At 46.9% G+C, this 16,567-nt stretch overlaps 1 protein-coding gene across 1 annotated transcript; it reads left to right on the forward strand.

Moving 5' to 3' along the window:
- The first annotated feature begins 643 nt into the window (after positions 1-643).
- Positions 644-11,879, forward strand: EIF2S2 (eukaryotic translation initiation factor 2 subunit beta). Its single transcript, XM_039563534.1, has 9 exons — positions 644-789; positions 4,980-5,163; positions 6,074-6,177; positions 7,164-7,299; positions 7,561-7,661; positions 8,068-8,216; positions 9,042-9,098; positions 9,524-9,609; positions 10,275-11,879. The coding sequence occupies exons 1-9, from the start codon at positions 775-777 to the stop codon at positions 10,448-10,450; spliced, it is 1,008 nt and encodes a 335-aa protein (XP_039419468.1). The 5' UTR covers positions 644-774; the 3' UTR covers positions 10,451-11,879.
- Positions 11,880-16,567: the final 4,688 nt, after the last annotated feature.

Below are 16,567 nucleotides of genomic sequence, written 5' to 3' on the forward strand. Positions count from 1 at the left end.
GCCCTGTGAGGCACATCTGGAGTGCTGTGTCCAGTTCTGGGTTCTTCTGGACAGGAGGGACAGGGAGCTCCTGGAGCGGGGCCGGCGGAGGCTGCACAGCTGAGGAAGGGACAGAAGCATCTTTCTGATGAGGAAAGGCTGAGGGAGCCGGGGCTGCTCAGCCTCGAGAGGAGCCCCAGCTGAGAGGGGCCCTCAGCCCTGGCTGTCCCTGGCTGCAGGGAGGGCTCAGGGCAGGGCCCGGGCTCTGCTCCGGGGCCCAGCAATGGCACCAGAGCACCGGGCAGGGCCTGAGCCCAGGAAGTTCCAACCTGGACATGAGGAAGAAATTCTTTCCTGTGCAGTGACCGAGCACTGAACAGGCTGCCCAGGCAGGGTGTGGAGTCTCCCTCACTAGTGATATTTCAGAATCGTCTGGACGCAATCCCGTGCGATGTGCTCTGGGATGGATGGCCCTGCCGGAGCTGGGAGGTGGCACGAGATGCCGCACCGCAATCCCTTCCAGCGCGATCCGTGCTGGCATCCCGCAGCTGTGCGAGCACGGGAGGAGCTCCGTTCCCCGCCGCCCCAGCGCCGCCCTCAGCGATCCCGCCGCCGCCTGGCGCGTGCGCAGCGCGGGAACGCCGCAAGTCGCGCGAGGCGAGGCGGCGCGGCGGGCGCGCGCAGGCGCGGGGCGGGGCGGGCGCGCGGCGCTGATGCAAGAGCCGAGCACGGACTGACCCCGCGGCACCGACCCACCCCGGCCCCTCCGGCCCGCGGCCCCGACCGGCCGCAGACATGTCCGGCGACGAGGTGAGACCCGCCGGCCGCCGCCACCACTACCACCCTCGGGAGAGCCGCGCCCGGTGGCTGCGCCGCGCCGGGGCCGCCGCCATGTGGGCGCCGGGCCTGAGGCCCGCGGCGAGTGCGGCCTCCGCCCTGCGCGGGGCCGGGGCAGGGCGAGGGGCCGGGACGGGCGGGGGTCCCGCCGGGCCGGGGCTGAGGCAGCGCGGGGGCCGCAGGCCGGGCCGGGCGCGGGGCCGGCGCCTTGCCCGGAGCCCCGCCGGGCCCGCGGGTGTGTGCCGGGGCCGCGAGTCCTGGGAAGGCCTGGAGCTGTCCGGGAGCTCCCGGTGTGCTGCCGGCGCCCGCCCCTGGCACGGGGACGCCGGAGAGGGAGACAGATGGCCCCGCCACCGATTCTCCATCGTGTTCTGCGCTGTTTAGCGAAACGCAGCGTTTAGGCAGTTACCACTCGTTTCCTGGAGCTTTACTAGCTTGGGTTTTAACCTTGAGAGCCGAATAGCAACATCTGAACAAATAATTACTTCACGTTTTCCGGATCTGGTGGTGTTAGTCTAGGCCCAGTACCAGGGAAGTTGATACATCCGTGTCTGAAAAATTTTTCAGTTGTTTTAAGTGCCGTGCGTTGGCAGCTTTAGTGGCCTCATTTCCATTGCTCTCATGGGGAAAAGGAAAGTTTTCCGTGTGTGAGGTGCTTATCAGGCTGGTGTAGCTCGTGGGAAGCTGCCCTGGCTGGATCCAGGAGATGGCTGCTTCTGGCCTTGTATGTTCTCTCTGGTGTTGTTTTAAATACCTGTGTGGCTTGTTTCCTTCAGAGCAAGGTGGTCACTCAAGCCTTGGAGACAGGCTTGTCCTACGTCATAAAGAACTGGTGTAATTACGACTTACTGTAGTAGGAGCTATGACTGACCTACTCAGCTGCTTTAACATCTAGAATAAATACGTTGCATTTTTGTGCCTAAATGTGTCATGGGAGCTGCAGTTCTCATGTCTAGGCTGTTCTCTGCACTCATGAACGCTTGCATCAGCTGCTGTCTGACGCAGGTGATCACAGGGCCAGGGACGAGTTCATGGAGTGTCCTGGTTTGAATATAGTTTGTATTCAGTAAAACTGGTTTTCTTGCACAGTGAATTAATTTGACATTGGGGTCATTCCTGGGATCTGCAGTGAAGTTCCACCTCTGGGCATGACAGAGAATAAAGATGATGGCAGATAACACCGTTGAGCTGTCACTGTTCTTCAGGCTTTGGTATGAGTGTGAGTGCAGGTGCCTTCCAGAACTTCTGTGGCTCTGGTTGCTGGGAGCCAAATACTTTGATACTGATGTAAAGTTGGTGAAACTTTTTAAAGCCTGTGAAGTTGAGGAGAGTGAAGACACGTGAAGACTGGGATAGATGGTAAGAACTTCGTTGTGTTGAACTGCAACTTAAAATTTTCAGAGCTGTGTGTGAATGAAACTCATTGGTGGGAACGTGCCCAGAGCTGAGGCACAGCAGGGGTGGCACAGGCTTATTTTGTGAGGGGAGGTAGTCTGTTAATGTCTGTTCAGTTTTTTAAAAATCCTGAAATGTACATAATCCTACTGACGATCTGAAAGTTCTTTGAATCCTGCAGTTTTGTGAAGCTTCAGGCAATAATATTAGAGAGTGCTGTGCTTTGAGCAGCCAGAAAATTTGAGTGCTGCTTGATCTTAGTAATTTTGCATCTCACCATAGACATAAGTCAGTGTAGTGTAATGACACCTGAACTAACTTGATCAGGGCAGGGGTGATGTCTGCTTCTTAGACATGCCTGTGTTTATTCAGACTAAGGAAATGGGATTTATTTGTGACTTCTGTTGGAATCCCTGCCGTTTGCCACTGTCACAGCAGTTCAGAGGATCATTGGCTTCAGTCTTGAGTTGCATTTGGTCTATGAAAGTGATTGTGTTTCCCCCCCTGTCTGTTTGTTCACTTGCCAATTTTCTGTAAATTGGGATTTTGACTGTGTAGGCACTTGAAGTAAGGAGCAGCTATATGGAGATGGATGTGAGAAGGAGCCATGTGGTCTACAGAGGAGAAAACCCCTTATGGGAATTTGGCTCTGAGAGCAGAAACAGGACAGGAATTTTTAACTTTTTTTCACACAGGAAAAGCATCCATGTTTGTTGTGTTTGTACTGGAGGCTGCAGTTCTTTCAGTAGAAAACCTGCAGCTTTGTAGTTTGTCAGAGCTTAAATGGTATCAGAAAGTTTGGACTAAGCCAATGTGCTGAGCAGAGAAAAGGAATAAAGAAAACTTGGAAACACCTACCTCAGAAAGCCAGAACACGAACAGCCGGGTTATCAGGCTGGTTCGTTTATGTCATGACTTGTTAAAGCAAATGTGACCTAAGGCTCCTGCTGAGTACTTGTTGAAGCGCTTGGTGAACAAAATATTTCAGGCTTAGGCCTCCTCCTCAGGTTGTGGAGTGTGATGTGTTCTGAGTAGGTGTTGGGTGTGCAGAGAAGCCTGGCTTGCCCTGCTTGGCTGGGGTGGCCCTGCTCAAGGCCCCCTGGGTTTAATGCTGAAAACCCATCTCCTGCATCCAGGAGTTGTCTGGGTGTGTTCAGTGTGGTTAGGCTGCAGACACTGTCTCTGTAGGCACAAGAGATCCTTTATGGTGGTTCAGATGTCTTTTCCTTCACAAAGAGAGTGATTTGGGGCAGGGGGGCTGGTTCCTTCTTAGAAACTGTTACATCCGATCGAGGCATGATTTTAGGTTTGTTTCACATGAGAGAATAAAAACCTCTCCAGCGTCTTGAAGAGCATCTTCATGGAAATGAGTCAGCCACTTGTGCTTGTTCCCAAGGCTGTGGACTGTGTCCATGCAGGCAGCTTTCCTGCTGTCCCAGCAGGCTGGGGAGGACCAGGAGGAAGCAGATGTGTAACCAGTTGGACAGACTGTGATTTCTGTGCATTACAGGAGTGTGATTCACACCACTATCTAAGGAAGCAACAGAGGAAAGCCCTTTGGCAGAACTCCTTTGAAGATCATTCCAGCACAGCGTATGCAACTAAAGACACACTTCAGCAGTTTGAAAGCCTCAGTGTCCCGCGTTTGTGCAGGCTTTGGGGATGTTGTGCTTCAGACACCCATATGAGCAGTTTGCTGCCTTTAGTAGAGCCTTTATGAAACGTGTGTTTCAGAAAATGGGAAGAATATCACAAGAATAGCATGTGTAGGAGAATGAGAAGTGCAAAGAAGGGTTCCGTTGTGGGGAGAGGGCAACCAGCAGACTTCAGGGTGTAGCTGAGCAGGAAGTTGGACAACTGCTTTTTGGTGAAGTGCTGGTCCTTTCCTGAGTGAGGGTGTTCATGATGGTGAACTACAACTCGGTGAGAACATTCTTCCATTACTGGATAAAAAACATTGGAAAAAGTCTCTAAAATTGTTGTATTTAACATATGCTATGGTGTGACAGTCCAGGCAGATGTGTGTAACAAACTGACCAACAGCTGGGATGTCAGCATGTGTCTGAAGTGAAACAAAAGGCCTTAATGTGTTGGAAAAAATCCCTCAGGTCTGCAGATGATGAATAGGTTAAAAGTGAGTCTGGGGTTAGTGCCTTCCTCACAGTCAGGCAAGGGGAATTAAGCTGCTTTGCTGGCTGAAGAGCGCATTAACAGCTTTTAATCACTTGGTGTCTGAGGTTCAGTTTCTCACCTCTGGGGAGGGATAAGGATGAGACCTTTGCCATTTCACGGTTTTCAGAGCTGATGCAGGTCTTGCTGTATCACCAGCCCCTTCTAGGTTTCCCCCTCATCCAGACTGTTCTTGTCAAGACAGTTGGCAAATCTTGCCTTTAATAAATCTGGGAATGAATGTGTCTCACAAGTGGAAGCGATGTGTGATTGGACTGTGTGCTTTGGTGGGGTTAAATTTTCTTCTGATGTTGGGTGGTGCTGTATTACTGCAAAATTGGAGTCCACAATGGTCATAAAATAGAGACGGTAGCCAGTCTGTCAGAGAGTCACAGCTTTAACATATTTTCAGCTGCACTAATTAGTAGATGGCAGGAAACTTGGACTACAGGAAGAGTAGCAGAAGCTGTGAACTCTGTCAGTTTTCCCTTGTAATTGACACAGTTGAGGTTGAGGCTGAGGACCAGTTTGGGAAGAGTGTTAAAAGTATTAAATGAGGGGTGATTATTGAGCTGCTAAGGAACTCTTGACTTTTACAGATGATTTTCGATCCTACTATGAGCAAGAAGAAGAAGAAAAAGAAGAAGCCCTTCATGCTGGATGAGGAAGGAGGAGGAGACACACAAATGGAAGAGACTCAGCAATCAGAAACAAAGGAAGTTGAACCAGAGCCAACAGAAGACAAAGATGTTGAAGCAGATGAAGAAGACAGCAGGAAGAAAGGTAAAGTGAATCCATGTAGATAAACTCTCAAACGTGCTGTTTTGAGACTACAAGGCCTGTTTCGAGAATCTGGCATCCCAGAGTACAATGTCAGAGCCGCGGTTTGTTCGGAGATTTGTGAGTAATCTGTGCTGCTTGTTTGGAGGGCAGATTGCTCTCCTGCTTGGCATCACATTCACAGACATCACCAAGTTCCCAGAGGCTAATGTAATTTCCATTTTTCTGACTCAAACAGTCTTTTGTGTGAGGCAGTGGAAAGAGACTCTCTAAAATAGTGTGGAGTTTTAAATCTTCCACGTGCAGGTGTTGCAGTAATTCCACAAATATGGCTCTTCATCATTTGAACAATTAAGCGATAGCGCGAATAACAGAAACATGGTTAAAGGAGTTTCTAGTTTTTGGACAATTCTGAATGTTATAACCAGAGTGTTCTTTGGAATCTTTCAGGAAGTAAGTGTGTGATTGTGTATAAAATCTTGCTTTTTAAATTGAGGCCAATGTCATTTCAAGATTACCTAATTCAGAGACTGCCATTAACTTAAATCCGTTTGTTGATAAAATTGGCTCCTGCTGTAGACCAAAGAAACTGTACCTTCCTCCTGCAGTTCTCTTGTCATTTTTTTTGTCCAAGCATATCTAATGACAAAAGTAACTAATTTATCTTGTACAGCAGAAGGAAAGATGAAACATTTAAAGAATCAAAAGACACAGTTAGAAGATGCAGAAACTAAAACAGTATTTGGGGGCAGCGGGGAATGTTCTCTTCAAAACCTGAAGGATATCCACAGGGGTTACAGATTGTTGCTCATGTCTTACTGTAATGTTTTAAAGGTTTGGATGTAAATTAGAAACCTTAATGTCTGAACTGTTTCTACAGTTACACTTCTTTAGGCAATCCTTTGTTCTTTAGATACAACAGATGACTTGGATGATTTAAACTTCTTCAATCAAAAGAAAAAGAAGAAAAAAACAAAAAAGATATTTGATATAGATGAAGCAGAAGAAGGTGTAAAGGTTTGTTTACATAACTTGACTATGGCTGAAAACTCTCTTGCTTTCATTTTCTTGAGTTTAGCAGTGCAGGAGTTGTTTCAAGTCTGTCATTGTGTCTTAATGCAGTTCATAATTAAACTTTACGCGTCTTTCATTTTTTTTGATGAACGTGTTGCTCCTGCCTGGGCTTTTTGTCCAGAAGTGGAAAAACCTGCCTGCTCTGCACAAAGAGCAAATAATTCAGCAGTATGTAGGAAGGGTTGGTTAACCTCAAGGTTAGTTGTCTTTTGGGGTTGGAGAGGTAACTGGATGTCAGAAGCCACACACAGAACAGTCCTCTAAAGGCCAGCCCTTCAAATAAGTGCACATATCTGCCAAGAAATCTGTTTTCACTCTGGTGTTTTCTTTAGAAAGGATTGGCTACTGTGCTGTGTTCCTGAAGGTGTACAAGATATTTTTACTCTTCTCAAGTTTTATTCCAAGTAGTGTTTTTGTATCACATGTCAGTGTAACTGGCAAGCCCAGAGAGCAAGAGGACAGAGAAATGTTACGTTATGTATAAACCTCCTCTTCAGATTCTGCCTTTTGGGGAAGAAAATGTTCCTCTGATCTAGCCCAGAAGACAAAATACTTGCTCTGTGTTCTTTCAGAGTGCAGAACTGTGATAGCAAACTGGAGTAGCACAGCTTTGCTTTCCCTTACTGCCTGCCACGAAGGGTGTTTTGTTCCCTCCTGCCCTCAGATGGCTGCTGCCCTTAAGTATAGCCTGACCTTGTTCCTGGCTAGCCAGAAGTTAAGCCAGAAAGTGCAAATCTGGCCCTGCTCCTGGCAGCAGTACAGGGCTCTCTTGAACATGCTGGAATTCCATTCTTACCTGTTGGGTTCCAGGGCTGTGGTGGATGTTACCCGTATTCACTTCTGTAGTGTGCAGCTGGTATTATTTCTGATGCTGTGCAGTGGAGGTCTGTGTTTAACACTGGATAAACTACAGCCTTACTTCTTTGCAGGAATTGAAAATTGAAGGAGATGTGCCAGAGACAGTAGAACCTGAAGATGACCTTGATATCATGCTGGGCAATAAAAAGAAGAAAAAGAAGAATGTGAAGTTTCCAGATGAAGATGAGATAATGGAAAAGGATGAAGGTATAACCTAGCTCAGTGAGATGTTGCAAGTGAAATGTATTCTACCTTGTATGTGAATAAGTTCTGTTCAAGTGCCTTTTTAGTTCCAGAGTTTGTCAGAAAAGTGTTCTTTAAAAGCACTGTATAAATTTCCCATGAGTGCTGGTGTCCCCTGTTGACAAACAGAGGAGACTTGAGTCCACATCTTAGTGGAATTTTATTTCATGTAAGCATGAGGTTAAAGAATGTCTCTTAATGAATCCCCAAAAACTTTCTTTACAGCATTTGAGGATGAAGATAGCAAAAAAGATGATGGAATTTCTTTTAGCCTTCAGTCAGGACCTGCGTGGGCAGGCTCAGAAAGGGACTACACATATGATGAGGTAATGTTCCAGAGACTTTTAAAACATATTTGCTATGTTCATCTGCATCAGTAGAGCCTTATGCTCGTATTTCCTATTTCTAACTTCAAAGTAAAGGACTTGCAGTCAGAAGCTCATTAGCAGACAGCTAACAAAGCATGTCTTCTATCGCAGTCATTTTCATATGGGGCAATACTGGTCATAGTTCAGACACCTCTGCCATGGGCAGAGCAAATCCGTGGGGAAACAGTGTTGGGATTTTGCATTTATCAGAACGTTTTAAGTGTGTTCTGAAGCAGGTGGGGAAATGCTCTTAGGCAAAGGTACTCTGATATTCACTGTGAATGCTGTTGCAGGTGGCTTTTAGAGGTGAGGTACTTTGAGACATGGAAAATGCTCACGTGGGTGTGAATCCCTTCTTTTGCAGTTGCTCAATAGAGTTTTTAATATCATGCGGGAAAAGAACCCGGACATGGTGGCTGGAGAGAAGCGGAAATTTGTCATGAAGCCCCCGCAGGTTGTGAGAGTAGGGACCAAGAAAACATCTTTTGTCAACTTCACAGATATCTGCAAATTGTAAGTTTCCTCTTTGGATTTCCCAGGAATAGCAGATGGATACACTGCTCTGTGCTCCTGTGTTGAAAGCAGTGTTTTCTGGCAAGTGGCTGTGGCCAGGAGTGGAAGCTATTTCAGTCAGAGAGCTCATTACATTGCTCTGTGAGAAGATATTTCTGAAAATAATTTATTGAGATAATTTCTAATTTTATACTTAAAATACGAAAGTGGTACATGGGCTCTTGGGCTGAAACTTGGTGAGTTCATTGGCTTCTGTCAAGCTGGGTCACCAGTGGTACTTATGTGCAAGCCTTGAGGAGAAGGGTGAGAAAGGTTCTTTCTAATTTGAGCTGACTACAAATACTGTTCTCTCAGTAAATGGTGTGGACTCCAGTAGTGTTTTCCCACTGTTTTCTGCAGTGAGATATCTATGTCTTAATTATGTCTTGTGAAGACAGATCTGTTCTTTGTGAGCACTTCTGGGAATGCAGATCTATGGGTGTCATAAATGTGCCAGAAAACCCAGGGAGTTTTTAATGGTAGCTACTAACATTTTTCCAGGGGATGGGACAGTTGGAATGAAAAATCTCTAATAGAAAACTTCTGTTCCCTAGTTGCTGTAATTTTGAGTTTGGTTTGGTGGGGATGGTGGGAGGTTTTTTTGTGTGGACTCTTGAGGTTTCTAATGTCCTCAGTCATTGTGTGTGTGTACTCTTTGGTGCAGGCCCTCTGGCACTGCTCCCTTTGAAACTTGGTAACTTAAATTGGATTTACCCTGCCAGTCCTGCATAAATACCAAATTTCTCTGAAAGGGAAAGGTTAAACATTTCCTTACTTTATTTTTAGATTACATCGTCAGCCAAAACATCTCCTGGCATTTTTGTTGGCAGAATTGGGTACAAGGTAAGGCTGCTGGGCTGTGGGTGTGCTTAGGCTCAGTATTGATCAAATATAACATTTTTGGGATTAGATGTTTATACATGTGCTGGAACGTGAGGCTTTTGTTCCCTGCACTTCAGTGCTGTGCTGGGTGATTGAGGAGAGAACATTTTAGTGAGGAGGTACAGAGTCCTCCTTTCCAAGTCTTCCAAGTCCTAGGGAATGGTCTTGTTCACTCCCATGAGATAAGCAGGTGAGGGTTGTGCCTGGGCAAAACTTCCTGTAGGAAGTAGCTCTAAATACCTCAGAATTTTGCATTTTTTTCCCTCACAAAGTGATTCTGGCTGTGCTTTTCTTGAAGAACACATCCTTACCTTGCTTCATGTTCCTGATTTGTTTTAACACTTCACACCTGCAAATGAAATAATTAATTTTCTCTTTTCAATTAGTGGTTCAATAGATGGTAACAACCAACTGGTAATCAAAGGAAGATTCCAGCAAAAACAGATAGAAAATGTCTTGAGAAGATATATCAGTAAGTAGAACCTCTTTTCCCACTCCAAATTTCTCTCAGGCCCCTTGTGATGCCCAGGGGCCCATGTATGGCCCAGGTGTGTGCCCACCATGGAAAAGGCTGAGGAGCCACAACTTCCCTTTATCATGGAATAATGCAAATACAGGTGGTTCTGCCATGGTTAGGCCACATGGGCTGTACTCAGTCCTGCACTAAAACGTGCCAAGGAAAACAGAGCATTTGAGAACTGCTTGTTTTCATCTCAGTTTCGTGTCTTGGCTTTGATGAGGACTCTGGACAACAACAGTAATTGTTGATTTTGTAGTCTGTTGTACCCATGAATTGACAGATGCAGTGTGTGTGTGTGTCACTGCTGGGCAGAGGACTCAGATTATGTGTCACAGAGCTCCTGCTTCAGTGCTGTGTCAGTACCAGCGTTGCTGACACCTGGGAATGCTGCTTCAGCAGAGGAACCCGGGCAACACCAGTGGGAAGTCTGTCCTGGTTATTGATTTTCAAACACCCGTGTCAGTGCAGGATGTACCACATCCTCTTTGTTAACCAGGGGCAATTTTTAGGTTTTCATCATCAGCCTCTTTGAGGTAGTAGGTGTGTTTGAACAGCTTTTCAGGACAGCTGTTGCACAGCTGCTGCTGCTCGATTAACCGCCCGTTCCTTCCCCGCAGAGGAGTACGTCACCTGTCACACGTGCCGCTCCCCCGACACCATCCTGCAGAAGGACACCAGGTTATACTTCCTGCAGTGCGAGACCTGCCACTCCCGCTGCTCCGTGGCCAGCATCAAAACCGGCTTCCAGGCTGTCACAGGCAAGAGAGCACAGCTCCGTGCCAAAGCTAACTAGGTTTGCTAATCAACACTGGAGGTGGCAAAGTGTTCTGGGGAGATGGGACTGGACAGGTTTACAATCGGAGTGGATTTACCATTGTATTAAAGCAAGGCTGTAAAAACGACAAGAAATTTGGCTTTTGATTGATTGGTCTGTGAAATCCTTGCAAGATGCAGATCCTCAAGCTGTTCACATACATTTGCTCATTGAATATATTTTACCAACTGTAAGGAGCGTGATGGGAAAGGAGGTGCTTTTTAATCCGTTCAGACTTCTGTAAAACACGAGATAAATTAAAGATACTATAACAGTGAGTGTCTTGGATTTGGATTTTTCCTTCAGTTTCCTCTTCCAACACTGGTGGGAATGGTTGGCGTGTTGTTCTGCAGATCATGTCACTGAGCTATGTCCAAGACCCAGAATGAAGTTTTAAGATAAAGGTTATTTTGCTTTTACATAACAGACTTATTTTAGTTCTGCTGTCATGAAACGGAGAAAGCAGTCACAGAGTCCCAGGGCTGACAGGCCAACACGAGCCCTGCTCCTGCTTGCACAGCCGTGGGTGCATTGTGCACAGACAGGGGCTCAGGGTATGCTGGTACTGCTTAATTAGGCAAAAATAGCTCTGAGAGAGTTCAGACACCAGATTGATGCTGAATCTTAACACAGAATCAATAAACTGTACTGTAAGTTTTCATAGTGTCATAGTACTAAATTTTGCAATTTCTAATAGAGAAACGTTTATATTTCTGAAGTCCTGCACTCTTCATCACTTTAAAAAGAATCTAAATGCAGCAAAAAACAAATAGTAGGTCTAAATGCCATTGTATGGTGGCTGCAATACAGTCTTCTATAAATCTCGAATTTGCAGGGGACACTGCCAAGTAATTTGGGTTCCAAATTAACACTTTTTGCTTCAGGATCTTCCCATGCCCTTCGTCTGCTGGCAGTGGCAGTGACCTCGAGGGGACACCTGGTGCTGTCCTCGCTGGGTTTTGTGTAGAAATTGTTCCAGCTGGGGAGTACAAAGATGCAAATGGGGAGTGAAATTCCCCCCTGGGTTGCAGAAGTGGGGACAGTTGTCACTTGATTGCTAAAATGTCCCAGGGGGAGGGAAAGGTGCAGCAGCTCAGGGCCCCAGGCACCCACCCCTGCAGGTCAGGGGAGCAGCCTCCTCCACAGAGGAACTGGTCCTTCTGAAGGCAATAAAGCAAACACCACAACTTGAAGGGTTTCTACTAAGTTTTAACCTTTGTATGTTAACACAGAGCACAGTACTGCTGGGAAGTCACTCACTTGCTATTTGAAAACTTTGACAGCACTGTAAGGTGAAAAATCAAGGTTTTATGGTTGGTTTCTTAAAAGCATTTTGAATTTCAAGTGAGCTATAACAATGTTGGATGTATCTTAAAGTGAATAAAGCCAGGATCAGTGCCTCTTGTAACATCATTGTTGTATTGTTTCTTCCTCTAGCAAAGAGTCTCCTGTTGGGAGTAATACCTTGGAGAAGTGCAAGTTGCCTTTTTGTTCTGGTGGCTTGCTGGTGGGACACCCTGAAATAGTTGAAGAACAATGATACTTTGTTCTAAAATGCTTGTTTTTCCCTGGGTCAAATACCTTTAACATACTTCAAAAAAATACAGTGTGGCCTTGAGCTGGTGCTGTATTTCAGTGCTTTAAATGAAAAGTTCCATTTAGTGAAATTGGATCAAAAAGATCCAAGTTGCATAATAAAGGAATAAATAATTGCTCCAACCTCTCAGCTGTGAGCTCTGGCTCACAGGAGAGTTTCATAGGTGTATTTTGTAGATGTGCTTTGAGTCTGTGCATGAAACCCTCAGGGCTTTTAATGACTAACATTTGAGTGCAGCATCTTGAGCTGTAGGCTCAGATCTTGCTGTGGAATGACCTCCCTAATGCAGGAAAAGTCTGTGTCTAGGAGCAGATACTGGTTGGGCTTTATTTTTCTTAGAAAAAACTTCCAGAGTACATTCAAAAAGTGTTGTATGAACACAAATGCCTCTTAGGAGGCTGATGTGAGTTTGAAGTGCAGTTGTGCTCAGAGGCAAAAGAGTTTCTACTTGAGCTGGCTGTGAGAAACAGCTTAAGGATGGTGTTCTTAACAGAGGAAGAAGGAGGTGGTAGCTGTGGTTGCCCTGGGTCTGTGTGCAGACATCTTTCTGGAGACAAAGCTGTGTTCTCCATGTTTTTTTTCTCTCTGAGCTGGAAATCGGCAGTGTGGAGATGTGGGAGCCAGATTTTGGGTACTGACAGGCCCTGGGTGACCAAGAGCTGAGCTGCTCCTCTCCATGGATTTTGCTATGCCCAGTTCTCCACCTGATCCAAGTAATCTGAGCAATGCAGGACTGTTCCTTCCCAGCAGTGAAGGTGAGATGCCTTCCAGCCCAGAACATTCAAGAGAAAGTCATCTGAGATTTGTTCCTGGAGGAGTTGGGAGAACCAGACAGGAGAATTGCTGTTGTGGTCAGTCAGCCTGAGATTTACTGATGTCTTGGAAGAATAATCTCTTTATGCCCCCCCCCTTCTGCCAGGACATGCTTTTATCTCCACTGTCAGGTGGTTGCAGCTTGAAGGGTTGACGACCTTGCTCACATCCCTGCAGTAACCAGGGTAATGGGAACATCTCATTCCCTAATTCAGCACAAATCCAGTGGGATCAGCTGCCTTGAGGTTCCTGTGCTTCTGTTCTGCTGAAATCACTGGTGGCTACTATGAAAATCAGTGAGAATAAACTCCATTGCTGGGAGTTTCTGGCCAGAGCAAGAATTCAATCACTTTTTGTAACCACAACTGGTGTAAAGGAGGAGCATTTATGAAATGCCTCCATCGAGAGCTGGGAGTTTCTGGTGGTCCCAGGCCTGTGACATTGTGCAGTGTGTCGTCCAGGACTGGCCACCTCACCCTGAGATCCCTGGTTTGGGGCAGCTTCTCAGGGAGACTGGGGCACCTGGGGTTGTCTGCAAGGAGAGGAAAAAACCAGATTTTCAAAGCTGCTGCTACCAGGACAGGGTTTGTCATGAATTTCAGGGGGTGTTGAGCTTTAATCAGGTGAAAAGACCTGAGGTGGTGGCTGGTGGAGGAGGCACAGGAATAGAAACAGCAGGAAGTTCCTGAAAGTCAAGAAAAGGGGAAGTTGAGTGTGATGCTGACAGCTGAGAATCATTAGAATTTATCTGTTCATCTTGTGAATAACATTTCTCCAGCTCTCCATTCTGCCCCTGTGCTCAGTTTTTCTCTAGAGGTTTACTCCTGATTACTGGAATAGTATCCAAGAAGGGGAGAGTCCCGGCTTTGAGAAGGATGTGAACACAGATGTTGAACAGAAATCAGCAGCTGCACAAGAATTTACCAGTTCAGAATCAGGCTGGATGGAGAGCAAACTGCAAAGCCTCTCCAGCTCCTAAAAGAATTACTGGATTTTCTGTTTCTGAATTGTTCCTGCCATGGTGAAGGTCAGTGCCTTGTTGCCAGAGTAGCAGAGGACCCGGGTCCCAGGGGGATCAGGACAAGCCTGTCCTGGGGAAAACCTTTCCTAGGCTTTTGGCAGCAGTGCCCACTTCTGGAGTCTGCAGAGGGTGGGATTCTCTCAATGGCCATGGGAGCAGCCAGGGTTAGGCTGGACCTGTCTGGCTTTGCTCCTCATTCTGCTCTCTGCATTTATAGGGACATTTGGCAGTTCACAGCTTGCTCTGGTTCCAGGGGTTTGGGCACCTTGGGAAAACTCAACTGGCTCCAGTTTGGGATAATAGCTAAAAGGATTTGGGGTGAACAGTAAAATCCTATGGCAGAGAAAGGAGCACAATTCCCTGTGTCCTTTCCCTCAAACGCAGAGAGCTGAGGGAGCAGAAAGGTTGCTCTGATCTGATCAGTTGCTTAAAGGATCTCATGACAGGAGGAGGAAAAAGGCTTTTGAAGGAAGATGTTACAGGGAAATACCCTCCTGAAGAGAAACAAGTTCCAGGGCTGCTGCTGATCCTTAACACATTATCTCACCTGGACATGGCTTTGCTTTGAAGGGACCTCACCAGTCCCTGAGCTAAGAAGTTTGGTGTTTGCAGCTCTTTCATTATTTTATCTATTTCAGTGATGAAGACAGGGAAGCGCCTCCAGAGGCTGTTCAGCCAGTGTTTAGTTTTTAGAGAAAGCCTGAACGCTGCTTTTCCTGCAGGTGTTTCACCATACGTGGACTTAGATAAGCTCCACGTAAACATTGCCTTAGGTATCACACGCATAACCCTGTGTGTTCCTACACATCCTCCGTACCCAGTGGCTGTCAGTCTGTCAGTCTGCCCCAAACCCATGGGAACAGGTCTTTATACAGAACTAGAAATTCCAGCTGGCCCTGGAAATGTGTTGCTGCCCAACAGACCTGAGGAATTGGGTTTTCCTCACTGGAAGAAAAACACTTTCTCACTTCCCTCTGCCCTTGTCTATAAGCCCAGGCTCACTCCTTGCTGCCTGAGCTTGCTGTTCATCCTTTTTCCTTTTTGCATATTGCAAACACCTGCATAATTCTGAAATAAAACACTTTACCTCTGTGGTGGGAAGCATTTTTCTGCCCAATACCCACCAGAAATGTGTGGTACATCCCTTCCTCCCTCTCTTTTCAGCCCATTGCATCTCCCACAGTGGTCTCTGGACTCACAGAAGTTTTGTGTTTTCTAACAAAAGCAGCATCCTTAATTCTACATTCTGTAGTAAAGCACATCACTTTTAAAATTAATTGTTTCTGTCCCCAGCCCTGCTTTGGGTAATTATTCCATGAGTTTGGTGTATTTCTTTCTTCAGTGTGAGAGCATTGCACTGGGGGGGAGCAGGACTGTGGGACTGATGGCAAAGCAGTTTGTGCCCTGATTGTCACCAGTGTCAGGTGGTTTATTACAGGGAGGAAAGCTGGATGTGATTAATTTTGAAAATAAGGCACAGAAGGCAAATGTAAAATAAATTTGCAGTTACATTTCTTGTTTTGTGGACTGAAATGCCTCTATGCTGCTCGTTGCCCTCAGACCCTGCTGCAGGCCTTGTGCTGCTTTTGTTCAGCACCAAAATTGCCTTTTTTCCCACCAAGGCTGTGATAAAATAAGTTCTGAGAAATGTGAGGTCATCTGAAATGAAGCTTAAAACGTTTTTCTTTGCTGCCTTGTCCCCACACTCCCCAACACCCTCAGACAACAGAGGGAGGAGATGTTGCTTTCTCTACTCTTCTGAAGGAGCTGTGCAGGCAGCCCTGGGGTTCTCCTGATGTGATTTGTGCTTGAGGCTGTGGGTGCTGTTGAGGGAAAGCCCTTGCTTGGGGCTGCCTGGGGAGTCTCAAATACTCTGTACATGGCACTTTGTTTTTAATTTGAGGCCTTCCCCACTTCCCCAAAATTCATTTAAACTGTGTGCTGAAGCACATTGTTTCCCTTTACTCTTTGTTCTGAATGAAGGAGGTGGCCTTTAAATCCTGTCCCTGGCCAAGAAAATCCGTGGCTTGAATCAAGAGGAGTGTGCTGAGGCTGGAGCCCCTCTGTCCCTCTGGAGATGCCGTGGCCACTCCTGAGCTGGGCCAACTCAGCACAGGGATGCTCTGGCCAGTGTGGGCAGGAAGGGAGGAGCCAAGCTGGGGCACAGAGCACAGAGCAGGAGGGGATGTCCCAGCTGAGCTGCCAGGCCTGCTCTCCTCACCCCATCTGGCTCGGGCTCACCCAGCAGGAGGAAGCTCTGAGTGTTTGCAGTGCTGGGGCTTTGCACCCTCGTGCCTGGGCCAGCCTGTCAGAGGAAACAATCCCCTGCCTGGGAGGACATCTGGGCAATGGAAGGTGCTGAACTGGACGTGTTCTTGCTGAGCCAGTGCAGGGTGTCCATCCTGACACCTGGCTCTGTCCAGGGCAGGCAGAGCGTTCCCCATGTGGCTGAGTCCTTTCGGCACCACTGTCCCCATGCAAGGCTCAGGGGTGTTTTCCTGCCAGAGGATGGACAGACTCCACCAGGAACCTGTGGGGATCTTGACTACATCTCCAAATGTTTGCAAAACTTGACTGATAAGAGGAAAAAGAGGGAATTGAACCTCCTGCAGGTAGCAAGAAGACAATGCAGGAGGGATACGACCACTGTGACAGACACAGCAAC

This window comes from Corvus cornix, chromosome 20, assembly GCF_000738735.6.
Source record: "Corvus cornix cornix isolate S_Up_H32 chromosome 20, ASM73873v5, whole genome shotgun sequence".
Lineage (NCBI taxonomy): Eukaryota > Metazoa > Chordata > Aves > Passeriformes > Corvidae > Corvus > Corvus cornix.